General features: G+C 46.5%; 1 protein-coding gene across 5 annotated transcripts in view; it reads right to left on the bottom strand.

Annotated features, from left to right (window-relative positions):
* Positions 1-23009, bottom strand: part of CYLD (CYLD lysine 63 deubiquitinase) — a 77349-nt gene that overhangs the window by 38950 nt on the left and 15390 nt on the right. For 2 of the 5 annotated variants that reach the window (XM_073576183.1, XM_073576182.1), the window contains exons 4-8: positions 18702-19004; positions 6402-6507; positions 4421-4519; positions 2576-2695; positions 858-917 (exon numbers count right to left, since the gene is read on the bottom strand). In XM_073576183.1, coding sequence (XP_073432284.1) covers positions 858-917; positions 2576-2695; positions 4421-4519; positions 6402-6507; positions 18702-19004 — 688 coding nt within the window. The remainder of the gene's footprint in view (positions 1-857; positions 918-2575; positions 2696-4420; positions 4520-6401; positions 6508-18701; positions 19005-23009) is intronic. The other 3 variants (XM_073576184.1, XM_073576185.1, XM_073576186.1) reach the window with 3 other exon arrangements.

Genomic DNA, 23009 nt, shown 5'->3' with positions numbered 1-23009 from the left:
CGTGGCACGCAGGAGCCGGAGCGTGGCACGCAGGAGCAGGAGCACGTAGGAGCCGGAGCGTGGCACGCAGGAGCACGCAGGAGCCGGAGCGTGGCACGCAGGAGCAGGAGCACGCAGGAGCCGGAGCGTGGCACGCAGGAGCGTGGCACGCAGGAGCCGGAGCGTGGCACGCAGGAGCACGCAGGAGCCGGAGCGTGGCACTCAGGAGCAGGAGCACGTAGGAGCCGGAGCGTGGCACGCAGGAGCACGCAGGAGCCGGAGCGTGGCACACAGGAGCAGGAGCACGCAGGAGCCGGAGCGCGGCACGCAGGAGCGTGGCACGCAGGAGCAGGAGCGTGGCACGCAGGAGCCGGAGCGTGGAACGCAGGAGCAGGAGCGTGGCACGCAGGAGCCGGAGCGTGGCACGCAGGAGCCGGAGCGTGGCATGTGTCTCCAGTTTAGTAAGGTGCAGCTTTGTAGCTGTGGTTGAATAGCAAAATACGAATTTAGAAAATAAATTATTACCCTGCGAACTCCTGCACTACAATAATTTATTATTCGGATGTGCGCTTCCAATGTTTCTTATTTTCATGTGTATATAAGAGAGGGACGTAGAAGTTATAAGAGTCCAAACTGGACAACACCTGCATTCAGTAAAGTCTGCTTTACTTGGAAAAGAACCATTTACAAAAGCCGCGATTACAGCAACGGGAGGAAGCTGCATCTGCAAACTGGGAAGAAGCAGCGACACATCCAAAATAGACCGCGGCACACGCATCTCATTTAGTGCCATACAACGCAGATTTAAGGGGATGTGCCCGGGGGTAGATGCCGTACTGGCTAAAAGAGCATTCAGTACGTGTGACGTAAAGATATACCTTCACAGCGATTGCTCTCTTGTATTCCAGAACTTCCTCCCCGTGACGATCTCTCCCGGGCTGTGGGTGCAAAAACACCAAGCGTACGATCAGAGCTAGAGGAAGCTGCGACACGTCCAACTTGTAAGATAACTGACATCTATATATATTTAAAATTGAATGTATGTGTGTGTGTCACCAACCAATCACAAAGCATCTTTCATTTCACCAGAGCTGTTTAAAAGAAGCTGAGCTGTGATTGGTTGCTATGACCAACAGTTTTCCCACTTGACAACACCTCAGCAGACACTGACATGGTGGGAGAAATCTAGCATCCCCAGGAACATAAGCTCCAGCCATTGTCTGCCCCCAAAAAGGAGCAGAGAGCACATGACAGAAATGAATCCCCCCTCCCTGCCCATATCCCCATCACACATCCTCCATCCCATAGGCACATCTTCCCTTTTAAAGGGATCTCCAGTATGGAAGTCAGGGCAAATCCATCCAGCGCTTTGGTTTTGACCCCAGGTCTCTCTTAAAGGGATCCCCGGTATGGAAGTTAGGACCGTTCCACTTATTATAATTTGTTATAACTAACCGTAGTTAGTTACTATGCCCAGGCAACGCCGGGCTCTTCAGCTAGTGTCTTAATATATTCACAATATCAGGGAAAAAAAAATCCATATACCGATATACTGAATGTGTGGACATCCGCTGCAACCTATCAGAACAAGACTCACAGCGGCAGAATCCAAATCACGCCGATTTCATTGCAGAAATGCTGCCGCAGGACGGTTTTCGTAGGATTTTCATAAAACTCCATGTACAATGCTGTATTAAGAATAGGATTTTATGTCCTGTGTGTACAGGCCCTTATGTTGAAAAGGGGTTTTCTCCACATCACTCATTTTTAAACTCACAAAGAGCTTGTAAAAATATGACAGCTTACAATTGGTAACTTTCTAGAACAGAGGGGTATTTAACTATTATTCAATGCTTGTTGTCTAAGTTACCGGCCACCACTGAAGTTAAGCATATGCAGTGCTCACACATCTTTTTATGAGAGCTTGTAAGCACTGATGTAAAGCTTTGGTGTCCTTGGGCTTCGATGCTGCTGCAGCATCGGAGCACACACGGTTCGGACCTAGCGGTGCAACCATGATACTGGTCAGAACGGTCACTCATTCCCCGGCTTCCTGTTTGCTGTGGGGAGCGTTCTCCTGATGAGCAACAGTTCGGACTAGCAGCACGGTAGCATCGCTAAGCCGAACCCTGTGCTGCAGCAGGACTTTAGACGCTAGAGGACACTAGAGCTGGCTGGATGATGCACTCCAGTGATAAGACCAGCACTTACAAGCTCTAACAAAAAGAACTTGTAAGCACTGCACATGTATGATTGCTGGAGTGGCCCGTAACCTAGACAACAAGCATTAATCAGTAAAGCTTAAATCAGTCAGGGGACTTTAAGTGTTGTTCTTGTGATCAGTAGAATGTCTCAATGGACGGACCCCCAGCGATCATATCTATCATCTATTCTACGAGATGAAATTCATGAACCTTGGGTGACATTTTTAAGAATTTGGTGCAATAACATCAAAGAATATAACAAGACAAAAAAAAACACGGAAGTGCCCCTTAGACTCCTAACGCATTGCTCATGGAATACTCTATGCAAAGTCCACTGTCTCGTGTAAGCGCAAGTAGAGAATCCAGAGTTTACAGCACAAGTGAGAACGCACCTTCTTCCATGTACCAGCTATTCTTACTCTTCGACTGGTGCTGGGAATCCACCGAGCTGCCATTTAAAGTGTAAAAAAATTCTGAGCGAGTCCGGCTTCCAGGTTCAGAGGTAGATCCTGCTGCAAGAAACAAAACGATGGCTGAGACCATGCAGCTTTCCGGAAGGTTGCTTTGGAAAAACGGTCATTTGTTCTTGCGGTAAATCCAAAAAACTAGGCACTCACATAGATATGTGATAGTAGGAAATCTAGCTGCAATCCAAAAGTGAGTGTACAATATTTCAACAATTTACTCTGCCCTTCATCAGGTGCAGAGAGGGTTTTTTTTTTTGGCAGAGTGACGTGGATAGAGAAATATGGGAAAACACAGCAGGCTTCCTGTTTTTTTTTTTTTTTTTTGCCTATTGAGCCTTATCACAGCTTGATTCACATTTGTTTCTTCTGGAAAGCACTATGAGAAATCTCTGCTTGCAGTTCAACTGGGCATTACACTATAAACATTATATACCGTATTTTTCAGACTATAAGATGCACCTAGGTTTTACAAGAGGAAAACAGGAAAATAAATTGCAGCAAAAAATGTGGTAAATTCTGTACTAATATCCCCTATCGGTCCCGTCATCCCTATTCTGGTATGCATGGAGATATGGCCCCATCCCTATCCTGTTATTCAGGGCCCCATCCTTATCCTGGCATGCAGGGCCCCCACCCCTATCCTGGTATGCATGGCCCCATCAGAAAACATTAAAAAAAAAAATTACACTTACCTTCCCGGCGCTCCCTCGCAGCTTCCTGCTCCGTTGCCAGCAGCTGCTTTATGCTTGCAAGCAGCGCATGGCAGAGATGTCACGCGCTGCTCACAAGCCGAAGGGCAGCTGCCGGTACTCAGTGCTCTGCACGCAGGGACTCTTGTGTGCAGAGAGCAGTGAGTATTCATTGCTCTTCAGTAGCGTGCACAGTGTCAGCGGGAGCCTTCCTACAGCTGCCGGTGGGCGTTCACGTGTGCTGCTACTTAAGAGAAAAGAATATTCACTGCATTCCACTCCCATGGGCGTGGAATGCGGTGAATATTTATTCCCTTTAGTAGCAGCACACGTGACCGCAGGCAGCTACAAGTAGCCGGCGACTGAAGAGCATTCAATACCCACTGCTCTCAGCACACACAGTCCCTGCATGCAGAGCACTGAGTATTCCAGCAGCAGCCCTTCGGCTTGCAAGGAGCGCATGATGTCTCTTCCATGCGCTGCTTACAAGCATAAAGCAGCTGCTGGCAACAGAGGAGGACGCTGCGAGGGAGCGCCGGGAAGGTAAGTGTAATGGTTTGGGTTTTTTTTTTTATGTTTTCTGAAGGAGCTATGCATACCAGGATGGGGCTGGGGCCAATCATGCCAGGATGCTAAATAGAAATGGATATTCATTGTTCTCCACTTCCATGGGCGTGGAATGCAGTGAATATTCATTTCTCTTTAGCAGCGGACAGAGTTAGCTTCAGAAGCCGGCTCCTGTCTCCGTGACCCACTGCTCCGCCAATGCCGCTCCTCTACCTCCCCACCACAGCCAGGACCAGTACATCCGGACTATAAGATGCACCCCCCATTTTCCTCCACATTTTTGGAGGAAAAAAACGCGTCTTATAGTCCGAAAAATACGGTACATATTTTTTTAATACAAGTGTAAAAAAATAATCGGATTTATAGGAAAAAAAAATACACTTCACATGAAATGCTGTTTTGAGGAATAGGTCATTTTCTGATGACACATGACTTGTACTATATATACGTAAAGATTAGAGATTTGTCCGGTTTCATGTGAATGTGACACGTGACCAAGCGCGATCCACGGTACCTGTGACCTTTGGTTTGCTGTGACTGGATAAGCTTTTCTCACTCCCACACCTTGACGTGAAAGCGAGCTTTAAAGGTCTTCTCTCCTGGTTTACAGATTCTGCCAGAAATAAAGAAAACGGATCATGTTTCTAGTAGAATAATGCTAACACTTACACATTCCTTCCAAAATCTTTTAGCTTAAAGGTGTTGTGCCAAGTTTGAAAGTTAAGCCCAATCAACGGGAGATAACTTAGTGATCTCGCTGGGTGTCCGACCGCCGGGGCCTTCACCGCTCCCGAAAACTGGGACTCTCAAGAGCCCAGTGTGAATGGAGCAGAGGGTGATCATGCACAGTGCCGTTCCATTCACCCTGGAAGGGAGCGCAGGAGAACCAGAGCGCAGCGTTCTGCTGGTCTTTGGAATCCTCATTAAGAATGATCGACAATTACTCCATTCACAAGGAGGGGGGTATTCAGTGGCGGTTGGACCCCATTGACCGGGAAGTTATATCCTAACCTATGAATAGGGAAACTCTTTAAAACTTAGCACAGTTCCTGAATGTCATCACAATAATAAAGTCTGGGACACTCTGATGATTGCTGGGATACGCCACATCAGCAGGTCTGATCAAGGCTAACGATCTATAAAGCAAAGAGACCTTCTCACCACACAGCAAGGCTCCCGCCAAACAGCTATGCAGATGACACTGCACTCGGGATTGGCGAGGAGGGTCCTTATTGTGACACCAAGTAGACTTTAAGAAGTCTGACCACCAATTATGAGATCAAGGGTACCAGGCGATGGGTGAGCAGTGGTGTAGCCCACCACAATAACATATCCTGTAGACAGGTATTACTTATTCTTCATGGGGGAATCTGGCTTATAAAATTCATAATTAGGGCAATCAAGAGTTCCTAGAAAGCCATCCTCCATTCAGCACCTCCATCAATTAACCGAACAGCTCGGAGCAAGGCACAGCTGGCAATGTGTTACAGCGGGCACAATGTAATACTTTCTTTACTGCTTTTTACTTTTTCTTTCATTTCACATACTTTGCTCCCCATAAGGACTAAAAATGACCTTTAGTGAGCATTTAAACATGTAAATGCTTATTATTAATGCGACTTCCCCTGTACCTGGGGTTGTCATATTTTCCCCAATCACAGAGGAAATTCAGCTTTCTGCCTGCATAGTAGACCTGATTGGTTCTCCTAGGAACCTGCAGCTCCTGCTCTCCTTACACCCAGAGATCACTGGGTACAGAGAAGAAAGCACTGTCAGTGATCTCTATACTGAACTGGCGCTGTGTATACAGCAAACACGGGGGGCAGATATGGTAATAAACCCTCTCTTACTTCTCTATGGGAATTACAGCTGTGTCTGACAGATCTGTAGTTGCACAATTTTGTACAAGTAGCTTTCTCTGCACTGACATTTTAAAACGTCAGTGCAAAGTAAAGTGTGGCCCAGCAGAAAGTTCAGAGTCTAGACTGATGAAAAAGGTTAAAAGAGATTTTTCCCTTTCATATGCATATACTTGGGACTAAAAATAATTTTGGCGATTGAGTTTCATTAAAAATTTTGCACCGCAAGGCTTTCAAAGGCTCTTTTGATTCCTGCATATTCAAATTTGATGTAGTCTGTGGTCATAATTCAGCTGAGAGGAGCTCAGAAAGACGAATTTATGCCAAATTGTTTCACAACAAATAACATTGATGTGATTTAGATTTCTCTCTTTTGTTCATTCACTTTACATTTTGTTGTTAAAAATAAACTATTGAACATTTCGATTTCAGAAAGTATTTTTTTACTATGCAGCATTTTTGCCCACACCTGCCTAAAACTTTTGCAACTACACGACATACAACTCATTACATGCAACCCATCATACATTTATCTAAAACCATCATTTTTCAGACCTGTCAGAAAAAGGTCAAACCCTACGTAAGAGAGAAAAGGCCGGGGTAGAGCCCTAAAATTCCAGGACATAACGCTCCTACCTGGGATGATATCATTGATGTGCAGGAGGAGGGTGCTTTCCACACTTGCAAAGCTGCACAGCTGGATTCCATTATATCGGCCATCCCAGTTTCCAATAGGATTGTCCTATGCGGAAGAAAAGAAACATTTCTAATCCCATACGTCTCAACAGTGATGAAAACGGTCGTGTAAAAGTATACCGAAGGGTGAGAAAAAGACCACCTCCCTGCTGGAGCCTCACCATCCACAGCTCGCAGTCAGTGTGTGCGGCGGCGGGGCTGCGTACCTTCCCACTACCAGATGGGTTTAAGCAAGGACTTTTCGAAACTGCTCATTTTAGGTGAACCACACTTCCGTCACACCACCCAGAATAAACATTTCTACTGGGAAATGTGAGTAAAGTGACAAGGGAGCTATATTTTTCAAGACAAACCGGGCGACTGAAATAGCTCAAAGCAGCAACACTATCATCAAACCTCACAAACAGGCAGTTATAAAAAAAAAAAAAAAGCAAAAACAAATTTACAGCTTAAAGGGAATCAGTCAACAGGTTTTTGTTATGTAATTTGAAAGCAGAATGATATAGGGACAGAGACCACGATTCCAGCGATGAATCACTTACTGGGCTGCTTGCTGCAATTTAACTACAATCAGAGCTTTCTGTGCTGCAGATCTACAAGTACTCCTATGCTGAGCTGTGTATAACCCCACCCACACCACTGATTGGCCGCTTTGTCAATATACAGTGTACACAGAAAGCGGCCAATCAGTGGTGGGGGCGGGGTTCTACAGAGTAGATGACTAGGAGGCACCAGACACCTAGTCCGGTAGTGATAAGCTCCTGCTGTTAAAATGCTGATTGTATTGAAATAGCAACACACAGCCCAGTAAGTGATACATTGCTGGAATCAGAGTTTCATCCCCTATACCATGCTACTCTCGGATTACATTACAAAAAACAGCCAACAGATTCCCTTTAAATCAAATCAAGGCCTATGGACGTCATGTAGGAGCTTCCGTACTCAAGACTCTCTTCTATAAGCCAGGTCGGAGAGTGACTAAATCTTGGCTGTGGCTCTCGTGGACACATGCCGTAAAATCAACTGTCCACTCATGGCGAAAATAACCAGACCTACTGTAAGGCGCTGATCACCATGGTGGTTTTCTTCTGAACAGGGGATGTCTGTACGAGGAGAGTATGCACTAGGCGCTGCACAGGTGGCTATGTTTTAAATCACCAAAGACCCACAAGGGGTGCAATGATCCCAGCAATTCAAGTAAAAAACAATCAGAAAGGATCTGATATAGATAATTAAAATGTAACGTTTAATATTATCAGGTTAAAAAAGGCTAAGCCAACACCTCAATAGAAACAGACAAAAAAAAAAAAAAACACATGAAAAAAACATCAGAAGTGATCCGGTGCAATATAAGAATGGTTCGGCCTCACCGTTCTGGTCTTCCGGAAAGGCTGTCCATAGACGCAGGAGGGGGCAATGACCCAACAGGTATCCTACCCTCCCTGCCGTGCCCAACGCATTGTCTCCTGTCCTAGCTGGATCACTTTTGGCACTTTATTTCTGTGTCTTTCCGCTGTTTGTATCAAGGTGTTGGCTTAGCTTTTTTTCTTTTCGAATATTTTTTATTGAATTTTTCATTAGCTTTTTAATTTTTTTAATAGTCTTTTTTAACCTGATAGTATTAAAAGTTACACTTTATCTATATCAGATCCGTGCTGATTTCTGTGCCCGGTCTCGTGTACAACAGGTGTCGCACCCATGTACTATTCTACTGACAGCGGGGCTAATAGAGGCGCCAGATGACCCCTTACTCACAAAAAAGTTCAAAAACAAATATATTCAGATATTCACATTGGCTGTGACGGGAGAAAAAGAGGGATTTTGGGTTCTTACCGTAAAATCTCTTTCTTGGAGCCTTCATTGGGGGACACAGATTACCATGGGTGTATGCTGCTGCTGCTAGGAGGCTGACAGTATGCAAAACAAGAAAATTAGCTCCTCCCCGGCAGTATACACCCACCGACAGGCACTAAGCACCTCAGTTGGTGAAAAAGCAGTAGGAGAAGCAACCAAAAAACCATGAACATATGTACCAACCCAACAAGGGACTCGAAGACCCAACACGGTACAACTTAAACAGGGAGGGTGCTGTGTCCCCCAATGAAGGCTCCAAGAAAGAGATTTTACGGTAAGAACACAAAATCCCTCTTTCTTTATCGCCTTATTTGGGGACACAGATTACCATGGGACGTTCCAAAGCAGTCCTGAGGGTGGGAACAGCAATAAAGGAACGACAGAAGGAAGGGCTTCGGTCGGCCGGTGCGCGACCGCCGCCTGCAGAACCTTCCTACCAAGAGCTGCATCAGACGAGGCCTGGGTATGAACCCTGTAGAACCTCGCAAAGGTGTGCAAAGACGACCAGGTCGCGGCCCTGCAAAGTTGTAAGGCCGAAGCCTGGTGTCGCACTGCCCAAGAAGCCCCTACAGCCCGGGTGGAGTGGGCTTTCACTCCCGGAGGGGGCTGTTTCTCCTGAAGTCGGTAGGCTTCCAGGATGGTAGACCGAATCCAGCGAGCAATTGTGGATTTGCAGGCCGGAAGACCTTTCCGGCGACCCTCAGAAATGACAAGCAGGGAATCAGATTGGCGAAAAGAAGCGGTCCTGGTAAGGTAAACACGCAAGGCTCTCACTACATCCAGTTTGTGGAGCAACTTTTCCAGAGGATGAGCAGGCGCAGGACAAAACGATGGAAGGACGATATCTTCGTTAATGTGAAAGGGAGATACCACTTTTGGAAGGAATGAAGGAACTGGCCTGAGAACAACCTTATCTTGGTGGAGGATAAAGTACGGAGAACGACAGGATAAGGCCGCCAGCTCAGAAACTCTCCTGATGGAGGTAATGGCGATTAGAAAAGCCACCTTCCATGAAAGAAAAGACAGAGGGATGTCCTGGATTGGTTCGAACGGCGCCTTCTGGAGAGCGCCAAGAACAAGATTGAGATCCCATGGATCTATCGGAGAATGATGAGGAGGAGCCACATGGGCGACTCCTTGGAGAAAAGTCTTCACTTGCGGTAAGGAAGCTAGATCCTTCTGGAAGAGGATTGCTAGGGCAGACACCTGGCCTTTGAGAGTACTGAGGGATAGGCCCGCATGCAAACCAGATTGGAGGAAACCAAGAATGGATGGAATGGAGAATGACAGTGGAAAAACATCGTTATCATCGCACCAACGGAAAAAAGCCTTCCAGTACCTATGGTAAATGCGGGAGGAAGCTGGCTTCCGAGCCTTGATCATGGTCTGAATGACCCGGCTGGAAAACCCTGATTCCCTCAGAATTGCGGCCTCAACGGCCATGCCGTTAAACTCAGAGACTGAGAATTCTGGTGGTAAAGGGGGCCTTGTGAGAGAAGATCTGGACGTTCTGGAAGCCTCCAGGGGACGTCCGCGAGCATGTTCACCAACTCCGCGTACCAAGGGCGTCTCGGCCAGTCTAGAGCCACTAGGATGACTGGGATGCCCTCTGACTTTATCTTTTTGACCACTCTTGGGATGAGGGCAAGGGGAGGAAACAGGTAAGGCAGTTCGAACTGGGACCACGGAATTACCAGGGTGTCGCAACAGACGGCTAGAGGATCCCTGGACCTGGCTACAAAGTGAGGAACTTTGTTGTTCATCCGAGATGCCATGAGATCGACGTCCGGGGTGCCTCAACGCTGGCATATCGGACTGAAGACTGTGGGATGAAGGGACCATTCGCCTGACGCTAGCCCCTGGCGACTCAAGAAGTCGGCTGCCCAATTTTCTACCCCTGGAATGTGAACAGCGGAGATCGCCGGAACGTGACGCTCTGCCCAGCGCAGTATCCTTGCCACTTCTGACATCACCTGCCTGCTGTGAGTACCGCCCTGGTGGTTTATGTACGCCACGGCCGTGGTGTTGTCTGCCTGAATGCGGACTGGTTTGCCTACGAGGAGATGCTGCCAACGAAGGAGAGCAAGGAAGATTGCCCTGATCTCCAGAAGGTTGATGGGCAGAAGAGTCTCCTGGGCGTTCCAGCGCCCTTGGGCCGCTTTCTGATGGTAAACCGCCTCCCATCCTAGGAGACTGGCATCGGTGGTGATGACCTGCCACTGAGGCGGAAGAAAAGACCTTCCGCGGAGAACTGTCGCAGGCAATGTCCACCAAGTCAGTGATTGTCTGACTCTGAGCGGAAGAAGAATGGGGCAGTCCAGAGAAAACGAGGCCTTGTCCCAGACTGACAGGAGGAACAGTTGGAGAGGGCGAGAGTGGAATTGTGCGAAGGGCACTGCTTCCATGGAAGCTATCATCTTCCCCAGGACCCTCATGCAGGACTGAAGGGGCATGATCCTTGAGCGTTGTAGGGACTGGATCCCCTTGCAAAGGGTTGAAAACTTGTCCCTCGGTAGAAACACCCGGGCTAGATTCGTGTCGTGCTCAAAAAGGTCAGACGCTGGGTAGGGCACAGGATGGACTTCTCCTTGTTGACTATCCATCCGAGGCGCCTGAGGGCATCCAAGGTTATCTGAAGACTGTGAAGACAGTCTTGGCGGGACGAGCCCTTGATCAGATCGTCCAGGTAAGGAATGATGAGAATCCCTCTGGATCGAAGGACGGCCGTGACTGTTGCCATCACCTTCGTAAAGACACGGGGAGCGGAGGCTAGGCCGAAGGGGAGGGCCGTGAACTGATAGTGATTGTCCTGAATCGCAAAGCGGAGGTATCTCTGATGCCGCAGAGAAATGGGGATGTGGAGGTAGGCATCCTGTATGTCCACAGAGCAGAGAAACTCTCCGGGTTCCATCGAGGCTATTACTGAACGCAGAGACTCCATCTTGAAGTGGCGGATCTTCACGTGGCGATTGAGCAACTTGAGGTCCAAAATTGGACGAAGAGAGCCGTCCTTTTTCGGGACTACAAAGAGATTCGAGTAGAACCCTGAAAACCGTTCGTTTGTAGGAACGGGAATGATGACCCCAGCGGAAAGGAGGGAGGAGACGGCCTGTAGGAACCCTGGAATCTGTGACCGCTGTCTTGGGGATCGAGACAGAAAGAAGCGACTGTTTGGGGGGAAAGAAAACTCGATTTTGTATCCGGATGCAATGATTTCCCTGACCCAAGCGTCGTCGATAACGGACTGCCATGCGTCCTTGAAAGAGGAAAGTCTGCCTCCCACCCTGGAAAGATTTCCAGGTGGGGGTGATCCGTCACTTAGATGAAAATATGCCGGATCGGGAGCCTGAGGACCTGGAGGGCTGATCTCTGGATCTCCAGCGGGGAGCCGGCTTATAAGAAGGCTTTCTCCTGTCTCTGGAAGCAGGATGCCGGTCCTGCTGGGATGAACCTTCTGCGGGAGAGAAGGGGCGAAAGGACCTAAATGGCCGAGAAGCCTTCCTGTTAAAGAACCTCTTAGGGCGGGACTGGGTAAGGGAAGTGCTCTTTCCACCATTGGAATCCGAGATTATCTGATCCAGCTTGGCGCCAAAGAGCCTAGTGCCGTGAAATGCCAGGTTGGTGAGCGACTTCTTTGAGGTGGTGTCCGCATTCCACGACTTCAACCAAAGAATGCGGCGTATGGCTACTATGTTGCTGTTAGCTCTTGCTACGCACCCAGCCGCGTCCAAGGAGGCGGCCAAAAGGTATTTTCCCGCATGATTAATTTGGTCTGCTAAATCTGCCAGCTCGTCCTGAGGAGCTGCTGCTGAAATGCCCTTGCGCAGAATCTTTGCCCAAGCCAAAATGACCTTCGCCACCCAACCGGAGGCGAAGATAGGACAGAGGGAGGTGCCGGATGCCTCAAAAATTGACTTAGCCAACGACTCTATTTGCCTGTCTGTTGGATCTTTAAGAGAAGCTCCGTCCGGAAGGGAAAGAACCATCTTAGAGGAAATCCGAGAAACTGGTGGATCTACCTCGGGAGCTTTGGTCCATTTCGTGACTAGATGTGCATCGAAGGGATATAGTACATCTAAGTACTTGCGGCCTGAAAAACGTTTCTCAGGATGTTGCCAGTGATTGGCTAAGGAAGTGTCGAACTCTTTGTGATTAGGAAAGGTTCAAGATGGAGGCCTCGCTCTCTTAAAGGAAACAGAGCATTCCTGAGGGGGTGCCTTATTCTCCTTTATCTTGAGAGTTTGGAATATAGCCAATATGAGGCTATCTACCATATCCCGAGTTCTAGCTATGTTGTCCGCTTCTGAGTCAGATCCAGATTGGGAATCATCGTCTGACCTAGGATCGTCTGTTGCGGATGGAGACGAAGAGCGTAGCCTGGGAGAAGCGGAGGGACCCTGCGAACTGGAAGAAGAGCCAGACAGGACCCACTTCCTAGAGCCCCTACCCGGTTTGTCCGTCTGAGGGTCGCGGTCAGGTGCTGGCGACTCACCGTGAGAGGCGGTCGGCGCACAGATGGCTGCAGATAGCTGGGGTAACCGCTCTAAGACCTGGACCAGAGATTGAGACACTTTTGTCAGATCAGAAACCGACTGAGACATCGCCACGGCCAACTCAGGGGGTGGGGTGCTCTCAACCCGGGGCTCGGAGTGCTCCTGAGGGGCAGACATGGAGGAAGGGCTGCAGGACGGACAGAAGGGAAACGACTGACCTGATGCCCACTTCTTTTTACAGCGCGCGCAGGCGTAGTGAATAGCGGTGGGTCTAGAGCAGAGAGCCCCTGCAGGGATCGGCATATGTCAAAGTGGTAGAAACACTGCCTGATGTGGAACTGCGGAGGGGAGCTAATCCTAGCGTCAGCTGAAGCAGCGCCGAGCCTACCGAGGTTCAGATGCAGAAAAAAACCAGCGTTGTGTCCCCCAGGAAGAAATCTTGTGAAGAGGGAGAATGATATCCAGCAAGGGCAGGAAGCGACGCTAGCGGTGGGCAGGGCTTAATCGCAAAGCCCTGATTGGAAGAGGACCGAGGAGGGGCGCGGTAAATGTCCCACTGACAGGGCTGAAGTGAAAGCAGCCCTGTGATAGGCTGTAAAAGAGCGCGAAGAAAGCGCGCGCAGGGAGAGGGGGAGAAGCTTCCTTAACTTTTTTTTTCAAAGTGAAAGTGCTCCCTCTGCCCTCATGAGCGACGGCGCGACCGGAGCAAAGAAGCCACAGGGACAGGACCCACAGAGACAGGGAGGCCACAGGGATAGGAAAGTCACAGGGACAGGGCAGCCACCGGGTAGGATGCTGCCTGAGGAGGCCTCTGCTGAACCCCCCGATGATAAGCGCGAGTCTGACAGCACTTGGAGGAAAACAGGCTGGAAATTCAAAAAGGAGAAGAGGTATTGATCCTGTGTTGCAGGGCGGTGTTGTAAAAACAGCACAGTACTGGCTGTAATGGGGGTCGGCTAGGGTCCATATTTGAGAGCGGGGCTAGAGGGGACATCCGGATCCGCTTACCTGACGTCCCTGAGGAGGATGATCGCAGGGGCCCACGAAAGCCAGCAGGCCGCTGGGAGAAACCATCCTCAGTACCCGCACTCTGTCCGTATGGTGCAGAAGACGGCTCCAACTCATGCTGGTAGGGGAAACGTCACCGCTGGCGACCGCCGTCTTCCTCTCAGCCCTGTCCTGGGAGAGGGGTGAGGAGGGTACTCGGCTAGGACCGGCCACCGTTATAAGCCCATAGCACCCGAGGGTGATAGGGGAAGGTCCTGCCTGCGGTCCTGAGAGTTGCGATGTGGGAAATACCACATTGCTCGCTCAGCCGCCTGAAAAGGAAAAGCAGGATGAACTCATATCCCGTTTCCTGATACTGTATCTGAAAAATAAAGTGAAAACATTAATAAACACAACTAAAAAAGGAAAAAAGGCTTCACTAAATGCGGATCTGGGAAGATCCCGGTCCGCCTCCTACAGACACTAAGCACAAACTGAGGTGCTTAGTGCCTGTCGGTGGGTGTATACTGCCGGGGAGGAGCCAAGTTTTTTGTTTTGCATAGTGTCAGCCTCCTAGCAGCAGCAGCATACACCCATGGTAATCTGTGTCCCCCAATAAGGCAATAAAGAAAAGAAAACGTTGCTCAAATGTGAACCTTCGAAATATGGATGGAACCAAGAATATGTAAATTAATTTGGCAACTCGTAGCAAAGGGAGTTGTAGCCAAGTTGAATTTTTGGGAAAAAGTTTTTTTCTTAAACATTTTTTCATTAGGAAAAACAAAACAAAATGCACGTAAAAGGGTATGGATAACCCCCTTAACACCTTCATGACCAGAGGTATTTTCATTTTTGCATTTTAGTTTTTTGCTCCCCTTCCTCCCAAAGCCTTAACTTTTTTATTTTTCGGTCAAAATGGCCATGTGAGGGCTTGTGTTTTGTGGGACAAGTTGTGCTTTTGAATGACATCATTGATTTTAACATATCATGTACTGGAAAATGGGAAAAAATTCCAAGTGCGGCGACGGTGCAAAAAAAGTGCAATTCCCCAGTTGTTTTGTTTTTTCTTTTACCATGTCCACTAAATGCTAAAGCTGACCTGCCATTGTGATTCTCCAGGTCATTATAAGGTCACAGACACCAAACATGTCTAGGTTTTAAGTGGTGAAAAAAAAAAATCCAAAACTGGTTAAAAAAACGCCAAATTCCGATACCCGTAACGTCTCCATTTTTCGTGATCTCGGGTTGGGCGAGGGCTTATTTTTTGCATGCCGGGCTGACGTTTCTAATGACACCATTTTGGTGCAGGTACGATCTTTTAATTGCCCATTATTGCATTTTAATGCAATGTAGCAGTGGCCAAGAAACGTAATTCTGGTGTTTTTATTTTTTTTCTCGTTACGCCATTTAGCAATTGGGTTAATTCTTTTTTTATTTTGATAGATCGGGCAATCCTTAACGCAGTGATACCAAATATGTGTATGTTTGATTTTTGTTTTCTGGTTTTATTTTGAATGGGGTGAAAAAGGGAGAGATTTGAACTTTTATTTTTTTTATATTTTTAAAAACTTTTTTTTCACTCTTTGCATGCTTCAATAGTCTCCATGGGAGGCAAGAACTGCAGTTGTCTGTTCAGCTGTGCTACTTACAGGGGATGATCAGATCGCCTGTGTGTAGCAAAAATGCTCACTTGCTATGAGCGCCGACCACTGGCGGCGCTCACAGAAATCCAGCAATGACAACCATAGAGGTCTGCTTGAGACCTCTGATTGCCATGCCATCCCATCGGTGACCCACGATCACGTGACGGGGTCACCGATGGGCAGGATTTCCGGCGCGCTTGCCGGAAGTATGAGTTAAATGCCGGTGTCTGACAGCGGCATTTAACAGGTTAACAGCCGCAGATGGATCGCGATACCAACCGTGGCTGTTAGAGGCACATGTCAGCTGTTCATTACAGCTGACATGTGCTGGAAAAGATGTGGGTTCAGCGCCGGAGCCCACATCAAAGGGAAGGATTCCAACATGGGCGTACTATTACGCCCAATGTCGGAAAGGGGTTTAAGGATCAATAATCCCTACTTCTCAAGCTACAAACATTACATGAGATCTGTGGATGTATTGCTTCATTTCGACTGCAAAAAAAAAAAAGAGGATCCATTGCCATTTGGAAAAAGTCTTTTAAAGGGAAGGTGCCATCCAAAAAATTTTTTTTCAGCAATTGAAAAAATGTAAAGAATTAATGTTTACATTTTCTTAAAATATATTATCATTTGTTTTTAATTTTGCAAAATGTGAAAAATAATTTTAAAAAGTTTGGCATTTCCACTTGTTAACACTAGGGGGAGCAGCTACTGAAATTTGGCACAAAAACCTAGTGTACAACTAGCTCACATTACTGCCCTGCAGTAATTATGGGCGGAATCTGCTGACATGGGTGTGAGGTCACTCCTCTCCTCCTCTTCTGGGTGTTTGCTAAGGGAAAAGAGAGGATGACATCTAGGAACACAGTGAGCAGCCATTTTGATGGGGTCTGCAAAGTTACTGTCTTTGCATGGAAAGTCTGGATCAGAACAGGCCATCAATCAGAAGAAATGTTTCCTGGATTTCTGTGGAGCAGACAAGCAGACGGTCCATCCATGTGTATAAAACACAGCGCTCTATGTACAATCCCTGGCACCGAACAGGGTGCCCCCCATAGACCAGCACACTGCTCTCCTGAAATACTCTGTGCTGCTGTCGCCCTGCTCCTTCCACCATACATCAAGCCCCTGTCGCCTCGCTTTCACACATCGCCAGGACAGGATCTGAGGAGAGGAATGGGGTCTTCAGTCACCGAGAATGGCAGGCAGCAAGGATTCTGGGAGCAGGGTGACAGCAGCACAGAGTATTTCAGGAGAGCAGTGTGCTGGTCTGTGGGGGGCACAGAGGGAGATATATGGGGGAGGAGCAGGGTGACAGCAGCACAGAAATCCAGGAAACATTTCTGCGGATTGATGGCCTGTTCTGATCCAGACTTTGCATGCAAAGACCCCATTCCCCTCCTCAGATCCTGTCCTGGCGATGTGTGAAAGCGAGGCGACAGGCACAGTCCGGGGTGACGCTGGGAAGCAGGCTGGGGGGAAATGGAGCCATTCAGTAACGATAAAAATGAGACCCCTCTCTTCAACTGCTTCACCAGCCCTCCCCTGACTGCACCTATTACCCCTGACCCGTGTGCAGGTGCTCAGCCAGAACCACCCTAGAATGGGTCCCCTTTTAGCAGATAATACTGCCATAGTGTTCTCACATAATACCGCCATATAGTTCTCACATAATACCGCCATATAGATCATACACAATACCACCATGTAGATCACACATAAAACCAGCAGGGTGACAGCAGCACAGAGTATTTCAGGAGAGCAGTATCACACGGGATAGGATTAGATACACGGCCCAGCAGTCAGTATCACACAAGGGGATTAGATACACAGCTCAGCTGTCAGTATCACACAGGATAGGATTAGATACACAGCTCAGCAGACAGTATCACACAGGATAGGATTAGATACACGGCTCAGCAGACAGTATCACACGGGAGAGGATTAGATACACGGCTCAGCAGTCAGTATCACACAGGAGAGGATTAGATACACGGCTCAGCAGACTATCACACGGGATAGGATTAGATACACGGCTCAGCAGACTATCACACGGGATAGGATTAGATACACGGATCAGCAGACTATCATACAGGATAGGATTAGATACACGGCTCAGCAGACAGTATCACACAGGAGAGGATTAGATACACGGCTCAGCTGTCAGTATCACACAGGATAGGATTAGATACACGGCTCAGCAGACTATCATACAGGATAGGATTAGATACACGGCTCAGCAGACAGTATCACACAGGAGAGGATTAGATACACGGCTCAGCAGATAGTATCACACAAGAGAGGATTAGATACAGGGCTCAGCAGTCAGCATCACACAGGATAGGATTAGATACACGGCTCAGCAGACAGTATCACACAGGAGAGGATTAGATACACGGCTCAGCTGTCAGTATCACACAGGATAGGATTAGATACACGGCTCAGCAGACAGCATCACACAGGAGAGGATTAGATACACAGCTCAGCTGTCAGTATCACACAGGATAGGATTAGATACACGGCTCAGCAGACAGCATCACACAGGAGAGGATTAGATACACAGCTCAGCAGACAGTATCACACAGGAGAGGATTAGATACACGGCTCTGCAGTCAGTATCACACAGGAGAGGATTAGATACACGGCTCTGCAGTCAGTATCACACAGGAGAGGATTAGATACACGGCTCTGCAGTCAGTATCACACAGGAGAGGATTAGATGTCCAGCAGATTGCCAAGTGTTTGCTCCTCCTATGTTTTGCAGGGGCAGCAGCTGGTCGGGTGTTTTGGAAAGAGCAGCTCGGTCTCCAGGAGCTCGTCCTGGTTCCTCTCCTGCAGCTGGTATGTGCAGAGTGACCATCCAAGCCCTGTTATGCTGGAACAGTACAGCATCCAGGGCTTGCAATAGAGTGTAAATGGAGCTAAAAAGGAAAGCACTGGGCTCTAATAAGATGGTGCCTGGCCACACCTACAGCTGTGAATTGAGCTGCTCACAGAGGCGTGGCCAGTTCACTCCTGATGCTGCTGCAATGATACAGATAGGGTCGGGAGCCGACCGTTATGTCTTATGCCCAGGGACTGCCGTAAATGAGCATGGAAAGTGTCGTTCAGCAGCCAGAAAGGTAAGATGGCAGCCCCCAGTGGCTGCATTAATATAGTAAAAAAACAAACCATACATACCACTGAGTCAAGCTTAGGGGACAATATCTTTTTTTACATTAAATTATGAAAAAACACAGCACCTTCCCTTTAAGCTCACTTACCATATCTACTCCAACAAAGTACCCAAGGCTTTCTTTCCCAGGTAACACGTCACAGAAAATCACCGTTCCAAATTCCATCCCTTCTCCGATTTTCAAAGACACCCGCGAGTTGATCTCCAGTGGAGGGATTTCTGTAGGGTTGGTGTCAACCGGAGATGCATAGTCACTTTCTAGTTCATCATCATCTTCCTCACACAGTTCTAGTTTGTCGAGAGCCACAAAAACGCCACATTCGTCATCACAGCGGAATAATTGCTTTCCCTGGTATGATCCCTCTGTAAATCCCTGACCTCGGCCATCCTCCTGATCGGTGACAAAAGGAAGAATTATGAGAGTGGCACACTGAACATTACCATTTCTACAGCACCTTCATTTTCAGCGGTGCTGCAAAATTTGGTACAGCTTAAACCAGTTAGTAATGCTGTACAAAATAATTTAGACATAACATTTTCCATATGTCTACTTTACATAAGCATTTTTAAAATTTTTTTTTTTTTTTTAAGGAAATTAGAAGTATTAAAAGTTTGTCAGCAATTTCTCATTTTTTTCAACAACACTTACAAGACCGTTTTTCTTTCAGGAAAATACCCAAAAGTCCTCAAAACCACATTCAAGAAGTTTATTAACCCTTCAGTTGCTTCACAGGAATTAAAGCAATGTGGAAGTAAAAAAAAAACAAAAAAAAAAAACAACATTTTAAGGTTTCCCACAAAAATGTTAATTTAGTTCCAAATTTTGCATTTTTACAAGGGTAAAACAGGTGAAAATGAGTCATAAAATTTGTTCTGCAATTTCTCCCGCATTCACCAATGCCCTATATGGGGAGGAAAACTACCGTTTGGGCGCACGGCAGGGCTCAGAAAGAAAGTAGCATTGTTTAACTTTGAGTACAAAATTGGCTGGAACAGATAGCAGATGTCATGTCATGTTTGCAAAGCCCCTGATGTGCCTAAACAGTGACACCTATTTTGGAAACTAAACCCTTCAAGGAACTTACCTAGAGGTGTAGCGAGAACTTTGAACCAACAGATGTGTCACAGAAGTTTATAACATTGCGCAGTGAAAAAAAAATACATTTTTCCCCACAAAAAATGCTGCTTCAGCTCCAAATTTTTTCATTTTCACAAGGGGAGAAAATGGACCATACAATTCAATTTCTCTTGAGTACATCGGTACCCCATATGTGGTGGAAAACTACTGTTTGGGCGCACAGCAGGGCTTGGAAGGGAATTGGCACCAACTGAATTCTGGAGCTCAATTTTGGCTGGAATAGATAGCGGATGACATGACACATTTGAAGAGCCCCTGACATGCCAAAACAGCAGAAACCCCCCCACAATTGACTAGTTGGAAACTACATCTCTCAAGAAATTCATCTAGCAGTGTAGTGAGCATTTTTAACCCTCAAGTGATTCACAGAATTGTATAACATTGGGCAGAGTCAATGGAGAATAACCATTTTTTCCACTAAAATGTTACTTTGATCCCAAGTTTTCCATTTTCAAAAGTTTTATTAGGAGAAAATAAAATGTTACGCAAAGGCATCAACAATAGTGACAATTTTTTTTTTTTTTCTACAAATCTCAGAATTCTTTTTACTTACTAAAGAAAACTAATAATCCTTCCTCCATCTTGCATACCTTCTCTACCTGATCTATCTATCACAATAAATGACATCACGCTTTCCCCCGTACCGGAGGTCCGCTGCCTCGGAGTAATCCTTGACTCTGCCCTGTCCTTCAAACCACACATCCAAGCTCTCGCCACCTCCTGTCGCCTCCAGGTCAAAAATATTTCCAGAATTCGTCCTTTCCTCAACCCTCACTCTACCAAAATGCTTGTGCATGCCCTCATCATCTCCCGCCTCGACTACTACCGTTTCCCCGTAAATAGGGCGCCCCCCAAAAGTAAGGCATGCTAGGGGGAGCACTGTGCCTGCTAATATAAGGCACCCCCCGAAAATAAGAAATACCTTGTTCACCACAATGGTGACAGAAATAACGTGAATCTGAGAAACGTAATAAATCAAAAATCTATGAAAATGAACAAAAAGTCAGACATTGCTTTTCAACCATGCTTCCATGGAATTTTTAAAAAAATAAAACTCATGAAATAGGCCTGGACAGAAATGATTGCACCCCTGAAAATAATGTGACAAAAGGGACATGTTAAATCGCTGTGTGTCCACTAATTATCTTCACAGGTGTCTACAATCTTGGAATCAGTGAGTGGCCTGTATAGAGGCTACAGATACTCAATTAAGTACACCTTCTTTGACTTCTATGGTTTTATGTATCTGGTTATAATTTAAATAAAAAAATCCGTTTTTTTAGAAGGTCTGAAAATATTTCTTTATCAAAAAAGTAGGCCAAAGAGGAATGCTGATCTGGGATGCAGCCAGCACACACCGCGCCAAAGACATGAAGAACTTCCTTCATGAGAGAAAAATAGATCAAATAATGATTCCTGCAGGAATGACGGCTTATCTCCAGTCTCTCGATATCGCCATTAACAAGCCATTCAAGGACAATTTGCGTGTGGCAATCAATGACTACATTGAAAATAGAAGGGAGAGAAATCAATGTGGAAACTTTGTGAAACCTAAACTGCCAGAGATTGTGACTTGGGTGAAGAATTCATGGGAGAAAATCACTGACACTTACAATGCAAATGCACTACGAGCAGGCTACCTCGACAAGAAGTGCTCATTTAAGGACAGTGCTATTGCTAGACATGAGAGATATGGGCCAATGATTCTGAAAGAAATGGAGTCACAAGAAATTCCACAGGAACTTCAGAGTTTGGATTGTTATGATGATGTTCCAGATGATGATGACATGGTTGTCATTGAATAAATCTTGTTTTGTGTTATTAAATATTGAGATCAGTAAATGAACCATTGTTCGTTGTTTTACATGTTGTACAAGGAAATACCGTAATTACACGGTAGGAACAAGAAATTCTTGATACGATTCACAGTTTATTTGATTCTACTGTTTTGTGATGACTACTGTTCAGCATACGCTGGTATGTTAATAAATGTTAATTTTTTTGTTCAAAAAAAATTTGTCAATTCTTTTTCTTGAGAAAATAAGACACCCCCCCCCCCCCCCCCGAAAATAAGACATGGTGCAACTTTCAGTGCAAAAATTAATATAAGACGGTCTCTTATTTTCAGGGAAACAGGGTACATCATCTTCCTCTGTGGCCTCCCTGCTAACACCCTTGCACCCATCCAGTCCGTCCTTAACTCTGCTGCCCAACTAATCGCTCTCCTCGCTACTCCTCCGCTACCGCTCTTTGCAAATCCCTTTACTGGCTCCCATTCCATCAGCGTATCCAGCTCAAATTACTAACACTGACCTACAAAGCCATCTATAACCTTTCTCCTCCGTATATATTTCAGAATTAATTTCTTGATACCTTCCCTCACGTAATCTCCGGTCCTCCCAAAACCTCCTTCTCTCCTCCACGCTAATTCGCTCCTCACCCAACCGCCTCCAAGACTTCTCCCAAAAATCCCACATCTATTGGAATTCTGCTCCCCAACACGTCCGGTTATCTATCACATTTGGATCCTTCAGACGGAACCTGAAAACCGATCTCTTCAGGAAAGCTTACAACCTGTAATAACCACGCGGCCACCTCAACACCATCAGAGCTACTGCAACCCCCGACCTACGGTCTCCTTCTCCATAATCCTGTAGAATGTAAGCCCGCAAGGGCAGGGTCCTCTTCCCTCTGTATCAGTCTGTCATTGTTAGTTCGTTCACTGTAATTTATATTTCTATTTTTATATAACCCCTTCTCATGTACAGCACCATGGAATTAATGGAGCTGTATATATATATATATATATATATATATATATATATATATATATATATATTATACACACACACGTGGTCAAAATTGTTGGTACCCCTCGTTTAATGACAGAAAAACCCACAATGGTGACAGAAATAACGTGAATCTGAGAAACGTAATAATAAATCAAAAATCTATGAAATTGAACAAAAAGTCAGACATTGCTTTTCAATCATGCTTCCATGGAATTTAAAAAAAAAATAAAAAACTCATGAAATAGGCCTGGACAGAAATGATGGCACCCCTGAAAATAATGTGACAAAAGGGACATGTTAAATCGCGGTGTGTCCACTAATTAGCATCACAGGTGTCTAAAATCTTGGAATCAGTGAGTGGCCTGTATAGAGGCTACAGATCCTCACTGTGCTGTTTGGTGACATGGTGTGTATCACACTCAACATGGACCAGAGGAAGCGAAGGAAAGAGTTGTCTCCGGAGATT

Source organism: Dendrobates tinctorius, unplaced genomic scaffold (assembly GCF_039654945.1).
Source record: "Dendrobates tinctorius isolate UK_male_01 unplaced genomic scaffold, ASM3965494v1 ptg000047l, whole genome shotgun sequence".
NCBI classification, from domain to species: domain Eukaryota; kingdom Metazoa; phylum Chordata; class Amphibia; order Anura; family Dendrobatidae; genus Dendrobates; species Dendrobates tinctorius.
This window is presented reverse-complemented; position numbering and strand designations above follow the sequence as displayed.